Here is a 15309-nt window from a genome sequence, read left to right as displayed (position 1 = left end):
ATTATTACATTGTTTGCCCCCCATGCTTAGCTCGTATTACCTTACTTAATTTCCAAGAATATTCTCTGAGGTAGGTATCATTATATTTATTTTGCAGTCGAGGATGGCTACATGCGTATCTCATATATGACAATGTGTGCAAGGCACATCCAATTATCACAGTGACCAGCTCGTAGAATGACTTGATAGATGGTAGCTGTTATTATTGGCTTATTTTTAAAGTCCAGAGCCAGTTTCTCTGCTTTCCCTGGGAGTGGAGGGACCAAGGTGACTGGCAGGCCAGCTTCTGCCCTGTGGTCAGTTTCTTGGAGGCCCCTAAGCACCTCCAAGGAGGCCGTGAGAGCTGTGTGGTGCTGGGAGTGGGGAGAGCCACCTAGAAAATGTTGCATACATTGTCAGAATCTGGCATTTGCCACCTCCCCCTCACCCCCACCGAGGTGCACAACCCTGAGACACCTCCTGCTTCCAGACGCAGATCAGGAGTGGTTCTCCCCATGACAAGCGTGTGCAGTGCAGTCCTCCAGATGTAGCGCTCTGCTCAGCAGAAGCCTCATTCCCAGAAACCCTCACCTCTCAAGTGTCTGTGGCCACCCTGAGCAATACAGCCTCCCTGAGTCTGGTTCTCCATCTGCCAGATCAACAAAGGCTTGTATTTTTTTAGCCACACACTACACAGTGGGGTTGTTCGAGGAGTCAGAAGCAAGTGGCTGGGGATGCTTTGAAATCCCTCCTAAACCAGATCCCTGGGGTACATGCTTCTCCTGCTTGTGGTATTGACGGAAACCGAAGCGGGGAGGCCATTTCCACTGACACGAATGGCTTCTTCTGGGGGGGAGAATTCAGGTTTTATAGATGTATCTTAAAGTAAATGCGTTAAGTTTGCAGTGCTTGTCAAAGATTGGCATTTTAGGAGCCTGATATAAAGCTCTGCAGCCAACCACATGGCAGCTTCGGCGGCTTGCATGAGATGCTTCTGCGGCTGCCTGTGCTGGAAACACGCACACGAACGTGCGCACGGAGGTCCGCAAGGGCGCATGCGCCGCCTGCCCGGCCTGGGCCTCTGTGTTCAGGGTATGGGACGTGAGTCCCATACGCTGCGGACTTGCATGGGCCTCTGCGCACGCTTTGCATGCCCGCTGCGGCTGTGCGCATGTCTGGGCAGGGGCCCCCCCGAAAGCTGCAGGTATTCTTGGTTTCAGCTGGATAAGTTATTCTTCACTTCCCTTCCTAAAAACACAATTGCCTAGTGCTGCTGGCGCAGAGTCAGAATGGCCGCTGCCTTTCACCCCCGAGGTGGCTTCCTTCCAGCAGTGGGTGAGTGATCCCGGCGTCCGCACTCTCTAACCTTTTTTGGGATCCTTCTGCACAGAAGGTGCTCCAAAATCCGGAAGAGATGATCTGTTTGTCCGTGGCCTTGTCTCTGCCTATCACTCTCGTTCCCGCACCCTTGTTCCAGGAACAGTCAGCAGCATCTAGTTTTTGGTGTCCCCATTTTTCTGCCCCCCCCCTTTTTTTTGCACCCGTAAGTTTTTTCTTCTTAAGAGGCAAGGAGCCAGGGGTCCAGAAATGATGCTAAGATGTAAGTCCCTTGTCCCAGAGGCAATGTGCAAATAAGGTCTTTAGGTACGGATCGCTTCTCCCGGGCCCCTAGCAGAACAGGACAGAAATGCTCACTACCTTTGACGATGCTTTTAAATCCAACAGCAGCATCCTTAGGCTTACAGCTTCCATAACCCTTCCCCTGTGACCCAGGGCCAAATCCTGCAGGAAACTTGGAAATCTTACATTTCTACGTCCTTGACCATCAGGGGAGAAGAAGGCTGGGCGAGTACCTATTCTCTGTCCCACGGGCACCAAAAGCATTACAGCAACATGTAAAAAGGGTCTGTAGGGAAGACCCCTTGACCCAAGTTTCTATCGAGAGATCTCTGAAAATGCTGCTTGACCCATCCCCTGACGCACTTTTTCAGGTTAGAAATACATGTGTGATAAATGCCTGCTGCAGCGCATTCCTGGTGGTAGGGAAGAAAGAGAAATAAGCCGGCCTCCTTTGCATTTGTGTCCAAACGGACATGGACATTCATGGAAAGATTATGCTTTGGGGCGGTGGGGGACAGTCCTCATGTTGATTGCCTGTGCCTTCTAGGCTCTGCTCTGGCAGCTGGCTTAACCACGGACCCCAACCTATGGGTGAGTTTTGGGTGAACACGTGTGTAGGAGATGAGAGGTGCCCTTGGGAGGCGGAGGTAGAGTCCCCGTGGTTCTGCAGGAGAGTCACACACTCCCAAGCAAATGATTCCTCCTGCTGTCTCTTCCACTAAACTTCAGTGACACTCTCCCCTGGAGCCATGGACAGGGGTCACTTGAACGTCCTACTTGGAAAAAAGCATCACGATGTTGCTAGTAGCAACACAGCCATGTCCCCGTTTCCTCGAGTCTTTTGACCTTTGCCTAATTTGGAGTGAACCAGAGCTAAGATCCTAGAGTACTTCTGGGGAGGAGATGGAGGAACAGGGGCAGAGGAAGGCACACCTCTGAGGGGCCTCGCAGGCGAAATGCCCCCCTCTCCACTCCACTCCTGAATCCACCAAGAGCTTCCCTGGAAGCTGAGTACACAGAGAGCACCAGGGTTGTGCAGTCAGAACCAGAGGAAGGAGAGATGGAGATCTGATATGAAAGGGGGGAGGCATGGCCCCTGCACAGGAAGAACACAGGTGGAAATGCACAGCTTGGGAAGGAAGCTGGGGAATCTGTGTCTGGGCATTGTGCCCCCAGCAGAGGGCACAGCTGCTCTCCCCCTTGTCACTCCTGCATGCCTGCCTGGTTCCAGATTTGTCCCTGCCTAGCTGGGGGACCGTGAAAGAAGCTCTCCCACCGAAATTAGCTGGCAGAGGCTGGCCATTGCAAAGAGCCCCAAAAGTGATGAGCCCGATGGAGGGCAGGAGTCTGGGGGCCAGGAACACCACCCACAGAGGGCTTCCCCCCCACCCAGCCTGGCTGTGACACCCTGATTTAGGCACTTGGTTCTAATTGGAATTGGTTTCTAATTAGAGTAAGGCAGCTCCGCCTGCCCCTCCCGAGAAAGGTAAACAGTACCCCTGCTCCTCTCCTCCCTGGGACAGTTGCTATGGCGACCCCAGGGGCAGCAGCACCAATAACATGAGGGCACAAACAGAAGTGGTAGCTTCACCTGGCCCACCCAGCAGGTGCACCTTAAAGCCACGTGCCCCAAGCAGCGGTGACGGGTGCCCCGGCTCGGTGCAGTAGCCAGTCTCACTTGGCCAGGCTTGCCAGCCAGAAGGTGGCGCCTTCTCTCTCAGGAGAACCGAATGTGAAGAGGGGAAGAACCTCAGGCAGAGCAGAAATGCTTGAGATGGTCTCAGGCATGTCCAGGGGTGGAACCTTCTTTTCTCAGTAAGGTTGAGAAGATCTCCCTGGGCTGCCCAAAGAGATTGCCTGGTGGAGATGGGCAAGGAGGAGTCATTAGTCTCTGAGCATTTCCATCTGCCTCCTTCCTTGAGAGGGATGGCCACATACAAAGTAGAAAGTGTGTGGCTCATGAAGGCTGACCTGCTTCGCTCTGCCACTGACTAGCTGTATGCTCTCAGGCAAGGGGCTCGAGCTCTATATGAGCCTGTTTCTTCATCGATCCTGACACAATATATCCTAAGACTTTAACCTAAGATGTCCTAAGGCTTTAAACTGGCAAGGAGGGTGTGGACATTAACACGAGTGTCTGTACAATGCCTGGTGTGTTTGACACACAAGAGTGGTTCGATGTTCAGTCGACAGGTGGCTGTTAGTTACAGTCCTTGGTAGCTAACCCGTACCCCCGGTAACGGGCCCATCCCCACCCACTCACCATCAAGGTCTGTGCTAATTGAAGAGGAAGGCCCTTGAGAAGGGAGTGTACCTGGGATATTGATGCCAGCCCATTGAGCAGGGGTGAGAAATTCAAAGAGAAAGTCCCTAGGAGATAGATCATGGGATAGGTTGGTTCTTTCACATTTAGGACAGTTAGGAGCGCTGGCGACTTACCTTTTCTAAATTAAAATAAAAAAAAATTTTTTTTTTAAGGAAAAAAAAAGCACTGGTAGCTGCCAATATAGGCTAGAGTAAGGTTTCTGAAACTGCTAACAGTCCCAGTAACCATTTATGGGAATTGCTTTCAGAAGATATGACTTACAGGTAGATTCCATAGACCCACAATTTACATGGCAAAATCCGGTTGTTTATACCACTGTAAGATAGTGACCTGTTTCAAAAGAATCCGTTATTTTTATTATGATCATATTCCTTACTTTTTAACAGGTTTAAATATACAAGAATGAATATTAATTCTTCAGCCAGTGAACTTTTTTTTATTAATTCAAGTTTCACCTATTTCTTGATTTTTTTAATTTGAGCGTTGTTTTATGTTTGTGGTATCTTATTTTTAAAAGTCAAATAGAATATTTTAAAGCCAAATAAAATGCCCTTCAGCTCCTGAGAGAGATCAGAAAGCTTTGCAAGGAGCCAGGAGTAATACAGACCCCAGGAATGGATCTTGTCACAGGCTCCAGCCCCCTACTACTGAGGACTGAGGAAGGCAGAAGCATCCTCATCCCCCCGTGCGGCTCTGGCCTAGCCCTGCTGTGGATTAGCAGTGTGTGATCTTTGGCTAGTCCCAAGACCAGGTTTCCCCCTTTCATCTTGCCCCACCTTGCCATGAAGTTCAAAAGAGGGCAAGTTGATGAGAGATGGAGAGTTGAGAAGTTTTTTGAAACTCTTCTGTATTAAGTATGGATTTTCCTCCCAGTCCTCTGCCAACTTTGAAAACCCCTACACTACCCCTAGCAAGTGGCTCTCTCTCCCCAGCTTGAAACACCATCGAGAAAGGATATGTCACAGAATTCCTTATACACCCTTTTGAAATCATTCCTTTTGTTTTGCTCAGTGGAGAAGGGGCACCAGGGGGCACCAACCTCCAGGGAAGTCACCCGATGAACTCAGGCAAGTTCTTGACTTCTCCCCTTCTGCCAAACCCAAGCCAGAACCCTTACCTCCCTACCTGGCTCTCAGACTCCTGACTGCTTCCCTCAGCAAGGCGCCCCCAGGCCTGCTATCACATGCTCACTCATCATTTATGAACCCGAGCATCATATTTACTCATGGGTAACCTTCAGTCTCCTTGAGAGAACAGCTCATCTCTGGAGCCTCCCATTTCCTGCCTACTGAAGTCATTTGGTGAGGCCCATTCAGCAAAACCCTATTTTCATTAGTAAGGATGAAAAATGCCTGTATCACAACAAGGTGATCAGTTTGGATCAAGGCACTAGAGACAATGTTCCAGATTGGTCCTGTTGCAAGTTCCAGTTCTTCTCACAGAGGAACCGGGTTTCTCCTACACTGGAGTAGGAAGCCCCGGATTGAGCCAAAAGGCAAAGTCACGGGACCTGCAACTGAAAAAGAATAAGGAGTGGGAAATTTCAAAGCAGAGATGTGATAGCTGGATTTTGTTTCCCAATATTTTTTTTCTTTTGAGGGTAATTACAGATAGCAAAATGAACAGATCTGAAGTGTGTGGTTCAATGAATTTAACAAATCTATGCACCACTGTCACCTACACCCCATGATCCTGGAAAGTTCCCTCATGCCGCTTTCCAATCAATTCAATCTTTCTCCTCCAGAGGCAACTACAGTTGATTCCTAGCCCCATAGTAACATGGATTTAGATTGGGTGGACCTGAGATCTGTAACTTTGGTCTTTGGTCATCTGGGCAAGTCAGCTTGAGAGTCTCAACAGCAGCTCAGATGTCTTTACTCCCTTAGCATTGAGAAGGGTCCTGCCTGAGTCCCTAGTGCTTGGCTCTGCTGTCCCCAATATGCCACCTAACCCCCAGGGTTACTCTCTGAGCCACAGCCCTCCTCCCAGCCAAAGAATGTAGCATCAGTGTCCCAGGTAAGTAAGTGGCAAAAGCTCTTGGTAACATGGATCATGCATGCTTTGTTGATTAATATCTGGAAGTGCAATGCACAGAGCCACAGCATGTCAAGCAGCATGTTGATTTTTCTTAAAGCACGGCACAAAAGGGAGACATTCCTTTTGTGCATTTCCTTTTAGAAATGAAGGATTCCATGACCACCTTCTTCCAGGCTTCTAGCCATCAAGATGGCCACAGAGCTGAAATGATTAGTCAGGGTGGAGGGTGGACGTTTGTGAACCCAGTCCATGAAACTGAAGGATCCTGATCCTCTTGGGTTAACTTTGCCAAATGTCTCAAAGGTGAAAAGCACTTTGTCTGTATGCAAAGCTTTGGTGTCTCTGGAATGTACCTTCTGCAGTTCAGTTCTTAATCACTGTGTATTTTTTCACTTGGACAAAGGCTGCCTGCTAATAGCATTTTCAACCACCTTCAGCTGCTACGCTCAGCTACGACAAGGCCTCGGGCTGAGCTGGCTGCCCTTCCTGGCACCATGATCCATTCCCAACTGACCTGCGCTGGGGAACATCACACATTCACACCCTGAAAAAATGGCTTCCCCCATCACTATGCAAGATGCCGGGTGGAAATAGAATTACCACACTCCCCTTCCTAAGTGTTTCCTGCAGGATCGTCCGACTGAGGCAGGGAAGGGGGTGAAGAAGAGGGAGGAAAAGAGCCTGAGAGCGTGCAGGGCAAGAGCTCTCTTCTCTCTGGACAGAGCAGGTAGCTCAGGGGCTCCCAGCAAGCCCCTAGCAGCATAGACCTGGGGGCAGCTCATCTCTGAACACAGGTAGCCTCTGCTGTCAGATTTCACTTTGATCCCTGAAAATTACAGGAGCCTCAGCTCTTCAGAAGAGAGGCAGCTGCTGAGCCAGTGTGATTGCAGGCTTTCTTCCCCAAAGCCCGAGGCCAGGCATCTAGCCATGCCTGCGTCCTGCATGAATAACCACCTTCCAGCCCCACCCGGGAGGTCACTGAGTAGCAGACAGATTGCAGTTGGACTGAGCTGCCCCCTGAGCGGACCTGAAACCTCACGACCTCCTTTAGCAGCAGAACTGGCATTTGAAAAATGTGTGTGTGTGCAGGGGTGGGGGGAGGGAGACAAAAATGCCAAGGAACACCACCTGGATTGCTGAGAGGCTGGGAACAATCTCAGGGCAAGTTCTCTAGGCTGGCCTCTGAAGTCTTGAGAAATGGAAGCAGCTGGGGGCAAGGGGAGGGGCAGGCTTTGACGGCCGGCCACAGGGCCTTGGAGTCAGAGCTGTGAGGCTGAGCTCCAGGACTCAAGCAGGAAGAGATTAATTAGTGCCTCCAAGCCCAGCCCAGCCCCTTCTACAGAACAGGGAAGGGTGGAGGGTGGAGGACCTTGGGGCCAAAGGCACCTCAAACAGATAGTCCCATAATAATCCAGATATAGAATCTTCAATCTACAGCCCCCTCTCCAGCCAAAATGACCTCACTAATGAGGAAGAAGCCATAATGAGGGTTTGGATGCCTGGTAAACCTCACCTTCTTTGTTTCTGGGCTCTTAACATACACGCTAGCAATAGACTGTTATTCAGGAGCTTTACTGATTTTTTTTTTCTCACATCCGCCAGCTCAATCCGAGCCCGAATACCATGTATGGCAAAGCCAAAACATATATATTTGGTGACACAAATGTGATTTGTTGCCCTGGTGGAAAAGGGACAGAAGGAGAAGGGGAGGAGCCAGTATTTGGGGTGTGGTTCCTGCAGCAATAAGGGGCACCGGGAGGCAAGCAAAATCCCGCAGTGCCTTTCACATGAGCAGGGATGGACATGGGTGAAGGGGCTGGGGGAGGTTTGTTAGAACACTCAGACCAGGAGGCCCCTAGACTCATCAGCTCCACATTTCCCCCGAGAGGACCTCACACACGTCCCCACACTTGCTGCCTTCAGGCTTGCATCAAGAAGGCACAGTCCCAGGTGAACCAACAAGATGACAAATGCCTCGAGCTCCATCTAAGAAAGGGCAGTCAAGGAGAGCACCAGCCATGCTTAGAATCCAGGGCTGGAGCAAGTCCTTGAAGGGCAGCCTCTGCCAGCTGTGAGCTCTTGTCCCACCTAACCCACTCTACACAGGGGAATAGCCACCCTGCTTTTAGTGATTTGCAAAGACTGGCACTGGAACCCTCCAGGATTAAAAAAATCTGATTAAAAAATCCTTACCCTTGTATAAATGTAGACTGCTGCAGGCTAAGTTTAGTGTATTTGAAGATCCAGATAAGGTTGCTATTGGGGAGATTGTGTGTGTGTGTGCATGCATGTGTGTTTAAAATAGGGGAGAAAAAAATGAAGTTTTGTCTCACTAGTGAAAATGAGGGGTGAAATAAAAGGGGAAAAAGAGCAAGGGGATGTCGATGCAGACTTTCCAACAGCTCCCGAGGGCAGTTCCATTTCTGGACAAGCTCCCGTGCATGCCACTGGAATTCTCAAAGTCAAGCTGGCACGTCCCTCTATGGAGAGTTAAGCCAGATGACACATTGTCTTGCATCCAGCAAACTCACAGCCCTTGTTCATTTACTAGATATACCCATTATCCATCAATTCATCAATCAGCCGGTTTATTGAGTACTCTACCAGGCTTCACAAACCTGATCAATTTTTTTTAATTACATCCAGCTTGCACTCAGCCAAGCCCAGTAAACAAGATGAGCCCTCACACCCCACTTGGAAATGAACATGAGGGGCCGCTGGCCCTTGCAGTCCCTCACTACCAAACACCACAGCCCATGCTGATGAGGACCACGTGCTCCCCTTTGCAGATGGCGATGGTTTAGCTGACCGGCTGTCAATAATAGCATGGGTTTTGAGTATTTTCTCAGACACAGCTATCAGTCTGCTCGGGTCCAGCCACACTCTCCTCTAGACCCCTGCCCGATGTTCTGGATTTCTTCAGAGGGTGAGCAGGGAATGGGCACGGGCTGCATCAAGGGAAATAAGCAGAACGACGGAGACTCAGTCATCCTCCTCATCCATCCTCATGGTGCCCAATCCCACATCAGAGGCTCCTCGGCCACCTCCTCCCAGGCACAGGAGTCGCTGGCCTCTCTCAAGATCTCAGTGCCTCATGCACCAGGCCTCACGGTCCAGTTCAGTTTTTTCATTTTCAAGAACTGCTACATGGCAAGTGAAGGGCTTGTAGATGTCCCGATGTGGAGTCATCAAACTCAGCCCCTGGGTACCACACACAGGGAGCCAGGAACACAGGACACGGCAGGAGCGTGTTGCCCTGGGGCCTGTGGTGGTACCTGTTTGCCAGCCCAGGCTCCCAGCCTTGGCACATGCCCCTATATTTCCACAGTCCCAGAACTTGTCATCAAGAGGTCGCCAAGCCTGTGTGTCTCTCCCGGGGAGGGCTCAATCCTGCCTTTCAGACAGGATCCTAGGTCTTCTGCGCTCTTCTGCATTCCCACATCTCCTGCATTCTTAAGACTAGTTCATTCATTAGCTTCTAGTCACCCAAATCCTTAACCATCACCTGTGTGGGTCAACCCACTCTCCCTGATCTTACTACTCCTCAGTCCACCTTTTCCTTCCTTCCTTGAACGAAATCAAGTTCAGGGGCAGCCCACAAGCATTAAGAGATACTCTACCTAAAAGTGAAAATGCCTCGTTTTGGGGTAAGTAAAATTCCCACACCCCAAAAAAAGACCAGCAACACACGTTCACTCCCTACCCCGTGCCCCAGAACCCTGGTTGTTCCAACTGTCTGCAGTCAAGGGCCCGAACCCAGAGATCAGCAGGGTCCGTTAGCTAAGTCGTTTGGCCTTCGGGGCTCGTGCAGCAATTAATTCACCTGTCTGGCTCTCTGTCTCGGTCTCTGTCCCTGTGTGTGTGCGCGCGCGCGTGCGTGTGCATGGTGTGCGTGCGCGTGCGTGCGCGCGGTGTGCGTGGGCGTGCGCGCCTGTGCGTGCCAACTCTGTCGCCTGTCTCTGCAGGGAAAGTCACTGGCGGGCAAGCGCCTCACCGGCCTGATGCAGTCCTCCTGACGGTTCCCACCGCAGGGCCCGGGCCCGACGACCCCACGGGCAGGCGGCGGCGCTCCACCTCCGCGGACAGAGTCTCCCTACGGGGAGACCTGGTCACTGTGAAAGAGAAGGAGTGAGGGCGAGGACGGGCAGCAGAGGGGAGCCCCGGTGGGTGACCGGGGACACCAGAGAGAACAAGTCCACAGAGCCCGGGGTCGGCCCTGTTTACAACCCTCTCTTCCTTGTACAGTTGTGCGCCGACAGCCCGTTCTCGAGGAGGTCCCGGGCCCTAACTCGTTCGGGGCACACCACCTCGTGGGGCTCCTGTCGTGACTATCACTTGAGATTCTAATCTTGTTCCCGCCACTCTTCCCTCTGTCTGGGGGATCACGCCTTCCGGCACACGCGAGAGGGACCGGCTGGCCCCGAGCACATCCAGTGTTACGCCCCGCCTCCCCCCCTCCGGCTCTGGGGCACCCACCACCCCTCCCCGTAGTGACGGCCACTGTGTCCCGATGGCCCCCTGCCTCGCCCCGAGTCTGTGTAAGGCCCCCCGCGCCACACGTCCGCGTCGTGGCGACCGTGCTGAGCAACCGCGCGGATTGCCTCAGTTCTGCCAGCCCCCCCCGGAGGCCGGCTTTCCAAGAGGTCCCCACGGGCGCGGGGCTGCCCTCTGGTCCTGTCACATGCCTCAAGGGTCCCACACCAGAGGAAGCACCGGCGCCCCTGAAAGAGCTTGTAGCTTGACAGCCGTGGAGGTTCTGACCATCTTTTAAAACATTTATTACTCCTAACTCATTCTGTTTTTGCCCCCTTCTCCTTGGCTTGTTCCCTCGTGTTTTACTCAAAATAAACATGGCCATGAACTCAGGGGCCCCTGGGATCCTCCCCTCCGGCAGCCCCGGTGGAAGCTGGGAGAGTTCCCGGCCCCGGGGTGGGGGGAGGTGGCTGGGTCGTCCAGCTGGCAGCTGGGGCCCACCCTGTGGCATCCTGACGGGCCCCTGGCTGGGCCAGGTCTCAGTTGTGTCTGGAGTTGCGGCTGACGCTGCAACAGAGGGCCTAGGCCAGAGCCAGATGCTTCTCGGACAGCCCAACAAAGGCACCTCGAAACAGAGGTGGTCCCCAAGGGAAAAAGCAGACACAAAGCAAAACCTGCAAAAAAACCCACTTGTGCTCCCTTCGTGTGTATGTCAAAATGACTATCTGCCAATCGGCCGGGAAGTAATATATGTAAAGCACTGAATCAGGTGCCTGGCGCGTAGTAGGTGCTCAGCAAATGGTAGCTATTACTCTCCTCATTGTCACTGTCACCATTGTGACGCCTGTGAGCCCTCAGACAGAGTGGTATTAAGCAACATGTTTTTGAATTCGAACACTCACTGCACCTGCTAGAACTAGCCTCCTTCGATCTATTTTTGGCCATAGGTGAAAATTTTCCCTGGGGAGTGTATAAAGAGCAAACACAGAAGCAAAAAAAAAAAAAAAAAGTGATCACTGGTATTTCTTTACTCATGTAGGCAAATTCACCAGCTGGTGACCAAAGGCTCATAAGCTTGTTTGCAGACCCTGCCTCCTGGGTGCTTCCGTGACCATCCTTGCAGCCCCATGTCTATGCCGTTGTATGTCTGATTCCATGGGGCCCTGTCCCCACGGCACCAGCCTTCCATCCTTCACAGCAGGGCCACTGTGGGCATTAGGAGACTTGGCTAGGGTGGCACCCTTGTGGGTTCTTGACCACTATGCCTCAGTTTCCCCCACTGGCAGTAGTTGCTCTCTCTACCAGGTACAGTAGCTAGTAGATGACATGTGTTGGGTCCTCAGGTTGTCTCCAGTGGTGGCAATATAGACCCAGATTCCCATCAGGCACTCCCACACCCTGGTTCCACACAACCTCAGCATGGGTCCTGGCCCTTGTAGATACTCGGTAACTACTTGATGAGTAAGTGAATGAGAGGAAGCCCTATTCCATGTTATGGGGTCTTTGGATTCCTCTCCTTGTCCCACCCGTTTTTATCTCCTTGCTTTTTCACACAGGGCTCCTTTCTCAGAACCAAAATGCAGCCCAAGCTTTTCTGCAACCAACATCGCCCCAAAGAAGCTCCTCTCTGTCAAGGGTCCACAAGCTGTGTTGACATTGAGGCACAGGGTATGTGGACAGAGGAAGTTCTAGAAGAGTAGGTGCCTTGGTGCCCTCAGCTACCCAGGGCAAAGGCCTGGCTGCCTCCTGCCCTTCCCCATGGGCTGTGGACAGGGCAGGGCTGGCTCACCCAGTCCTCCTGGCCTCTGCTCCCGAGCGATACTGGCCGACACGTGGCCAGCCCTGGAGGTCCTCAGAAGGCCCACTCAGAGCCAAGTGGACTGTACCCCTGAGATGGTGCAGGCTGAAGGTTTCCAAACACCCCTGGGGACATCCAGAGGGAGGGGCGGGCCAGCAGGCTCAGTAGAGGTAAGGGTGCTCCCGTTGCATTCAGACCCAGAGCAATAAACCCCGTCACCCCATTTCCCAAGCAGGCATGCTCGGTCTTGTGACCACCACATACTCCCCAGTAGATTAAGCCAAGCAACGCAGGGGGTGGGGGGTGGGGTTGCTCTGCCCAGTTGGCCAGTCCAAGGTCAGTCTACTGTGCAGACCTTAGAATGCAAGCATACTTGGAAAATATGATCTTGGCCAGTTCCCCATTGGCCTGGTCTACACAGCCAAAACTTCAAACCAGATTAGACTTTTGAAGGCAGTTCCATAGCAAAGCAGGTCCCCCTGCTTCCAGAAGCTTCCTTAGCTCCCCTGACCGGGCACAGTCTCTGGACCCGGGACTCTTCCCGTTGAGAGCTCCCAGGACACAGATCATGCTGGCAGCCCCATAGCCAAAGCTTCAGGGCAGCCACAGAAGCAACGACCCCGCCAGCAAGTCAGATGCACGGGTGCCAGGCACCGGACATCGGACTGGGATCACCTTTGCCTCATGGGAAGAAGAAAACTTGGAGGCTGGCAAGTGCAGGCGCTCAGCAACAGCCAGAGGGCTCAGCCCAAGCAGCAGGAACAATTCCGCTGGGGAGAGGGCTCCTTCCCTTCCAGAAAGTGATGCTTTGTTCTACTGTCAGGTGTGGCTGTCCCCCAGGGCAGTCAGGTGAGCGGTGCCCCTGGCCCACCAAGGCCGAGGGGTCAAGTCTAGGCTGATCCCCCAGGGTCCCGCTCACCACTCTGAGTTGTTGCTGAGACCAGTGGACGTGTGGGGACGTGCTCCAGGCGTGCTTCTCCTGGCAGGATTGCTGGTGTGTTCAAACTACCTCACCAACAGGACACTGAACCAGGAGGCTGCCACCCAGCCGGCCTTTTGGCTATTGGTGGAAGTTGATGTTCCTCCTAAAACGCACCCTTCCCATTGTGCTCCAAATGCATGGGCTTCAAAAGCCACCACTAAGAAGCCTTGCCCCACGCTGGAAAGGATAGCAGGCTGTTGGTCTTCGGACCTTGCAGAATATGTCGGAGGGAGGTATTCCAGCAAGGTCCAGGAGCTGGAAAGCCCTGGGGTTGGGGGGAGATAATGGGCCACGGGCCTCCAGCAGGGCTGGTCAAGCTGAGTATGTAGCAAGGACCCTATGTGGCATAGTTGAGTAGTGATCAAATGAATCCCCCATAACTCACCCCGGGACCCTCTGAAAAGAGTTCTGTGCTATGGTCATGATGGCAAGGACAAATGCCAGCAGCCTCCTCATTAGTACCACCCAGTGATAAGGCCTCCCCTGGGCATGACCCAGGGGCCATCAAGTAGCAAAGTAGCAAATGTAGCAATAAGGGGCTTGGGCCTTAAAGGGACGGGGTCCAAATGATCCAGTCTTGGCCCTCTCCCCAGTCCCAAGGAGGGCTCAGAGCCAGCTGCTGTCACCTGCCCAGGGAGGGCTCCTGGTCTATATACTATGCTCACTCACAGCATGAACACAGACACGTCGGAATGGCCTTCTCATAGTGCATGTGGTTCTCATTAGTTTATTTTTCTGGAATTTGGGGATTGGGACCCCAGAACCAAACATGCTGGTACAGTCTAAAAATAAATGACTTGAACCCACTCTAATCCAGCTAACTCTGTGTCGCTCCTTGGTTTGGGGGTTTATTGGGCAGGATTTACTGCTAGAAAAAAAAATGTACCACCTCTCTTCCTTCTCCACTCCCCACCATCCCCATTAATCACACACACACACACACACACACACACACACACACTGTTTCCCCCTCTCTCCCTAGCAGAAAGCTCAGGAAAGCCAGATCTCTGGGGTGTGGGACTCATCCTGGCAGGTTGGGACAATGGTGTCACTGGAAGGCTAGAGCCCCAGACTCTGCCAAGTTCTCTTTGGCTGCATGGCCCCTATGCCCCCTTGTTTGTGCTCAACCACAAAATCCAGTGGCCTGATGAACACCAGCAGTGGCCAGACACCACTCTGATGCCCTTAAATAAAGTCCCAAGATTGAAGCCTGCTGCATACAGATGATGCTCCTTATAGGGAGCCTTGGTTTCCTAAGCGACAATCCCATCTCCCACTAATACTGAAGCAGCAGGGTTCTGAGAGCCTGGAAGTCAGGTTGACAGGAGGAGGACAAGAATGAGAGAAAAAGGGGCCACACACTGCTGCAATCTCCCCGTTAACAACAAGGCTGGTACCTAGCAGCTCGCTTCGGTGGCAGAAAATTTGCTTCTGAAAACAGGAGTGATCTTAGAGCCATGGGAATGGGTCCTCAGTCACACCTGCATGGGAACCAACTCGTCTCCCAACCCCTGGGCCACCTCCCAGAGCGGGACTTCCTGCCCCATACAGTCAAGACCAAATCCACACCAGCCCCAGCGCCTGAATTGTCAAGGCTGTAGTGTATCCCGCTGTCAGGTCTTGGCCCACCACGAGAAAGCCTTGCTTCCCAGTCCTCCCGGATCAAGGCCACCACCTCCAGGGAACCCAGAACTCCTCCCAGAACCCAGCAGAGCCATCTGGCTTATTTCCAGAATCTTCCATTAACAAGTGATCACCGTCTAGGTATCCTGATCTGCTCAGGTCCAGGGTGGAGGAGGGGACTGGGGCTGCCAGTTATAACACGAAGAGCTGTGCCCACCTAGGAATGTCTGTGATCCACCCTGCAATCCTCTCTTCCCCACCCCTTTTTGGGGACTTCTGATGCAAAGGGCATTGAGGTTATCCCTTCCCTTGGTGCCAGCTTCCAATTGCTCATTAGTCCCAGCTTCCAGGGGATCAACAAGCCATCTCCTAGGACCTTTTCTGGGATGTGGCAGCCTCCAAACTCTGTGGCTTGGAGAAGCAACCAGGAGGCCCTCTGAGGGTCATGTCCCCCACTGGGCCACAGAGTTC

General features: G+C 52.5%; 1 protein-coding gene across 1 annotated transcript in view; it reads left to right on the top strand.

The window, feature by feature from the left end:
- RGS6 (regulator of G protein signaling 6) overlaps positions 1-10094 on the top strand; it is a 541585-nt gene extending 531491 nt beyond the window's left edge. The window contains exons 18-19 of the mRNA XM_021679541.2: positions 1248-1314; positions 9928-10094. Of these exons, the coding sequence (XP_021535216.2) occupies positions 1248-1314; positions 9928-10094 (234 nt within the window). The remainder of the gene's footprint in view (positions 1-1247; positions 1315-9927) is intronic.
- Positions 10095-15309: the final 5215 nt, after the last annotated feature.

The sequence above is a fragment of the Neomonachus schauinslandi genome, chromosome 9, assembly GCF_002201575.2.
Source record: "Neomonachus schauinslandi chromosome 9, ASM220157v2, whole genome shotgun sequence".
Lineage (NCBI taxonomy): Eukaryota > Metazoa > Chordata > Mammalia > Carnivora > Phocidae > Neomonachus > Neomonachus schauinslandi.
Note: the sequence above shows the minus strand (reverse complement) of the source record. Positions and strands in the feature narration are given on the sequence as shown.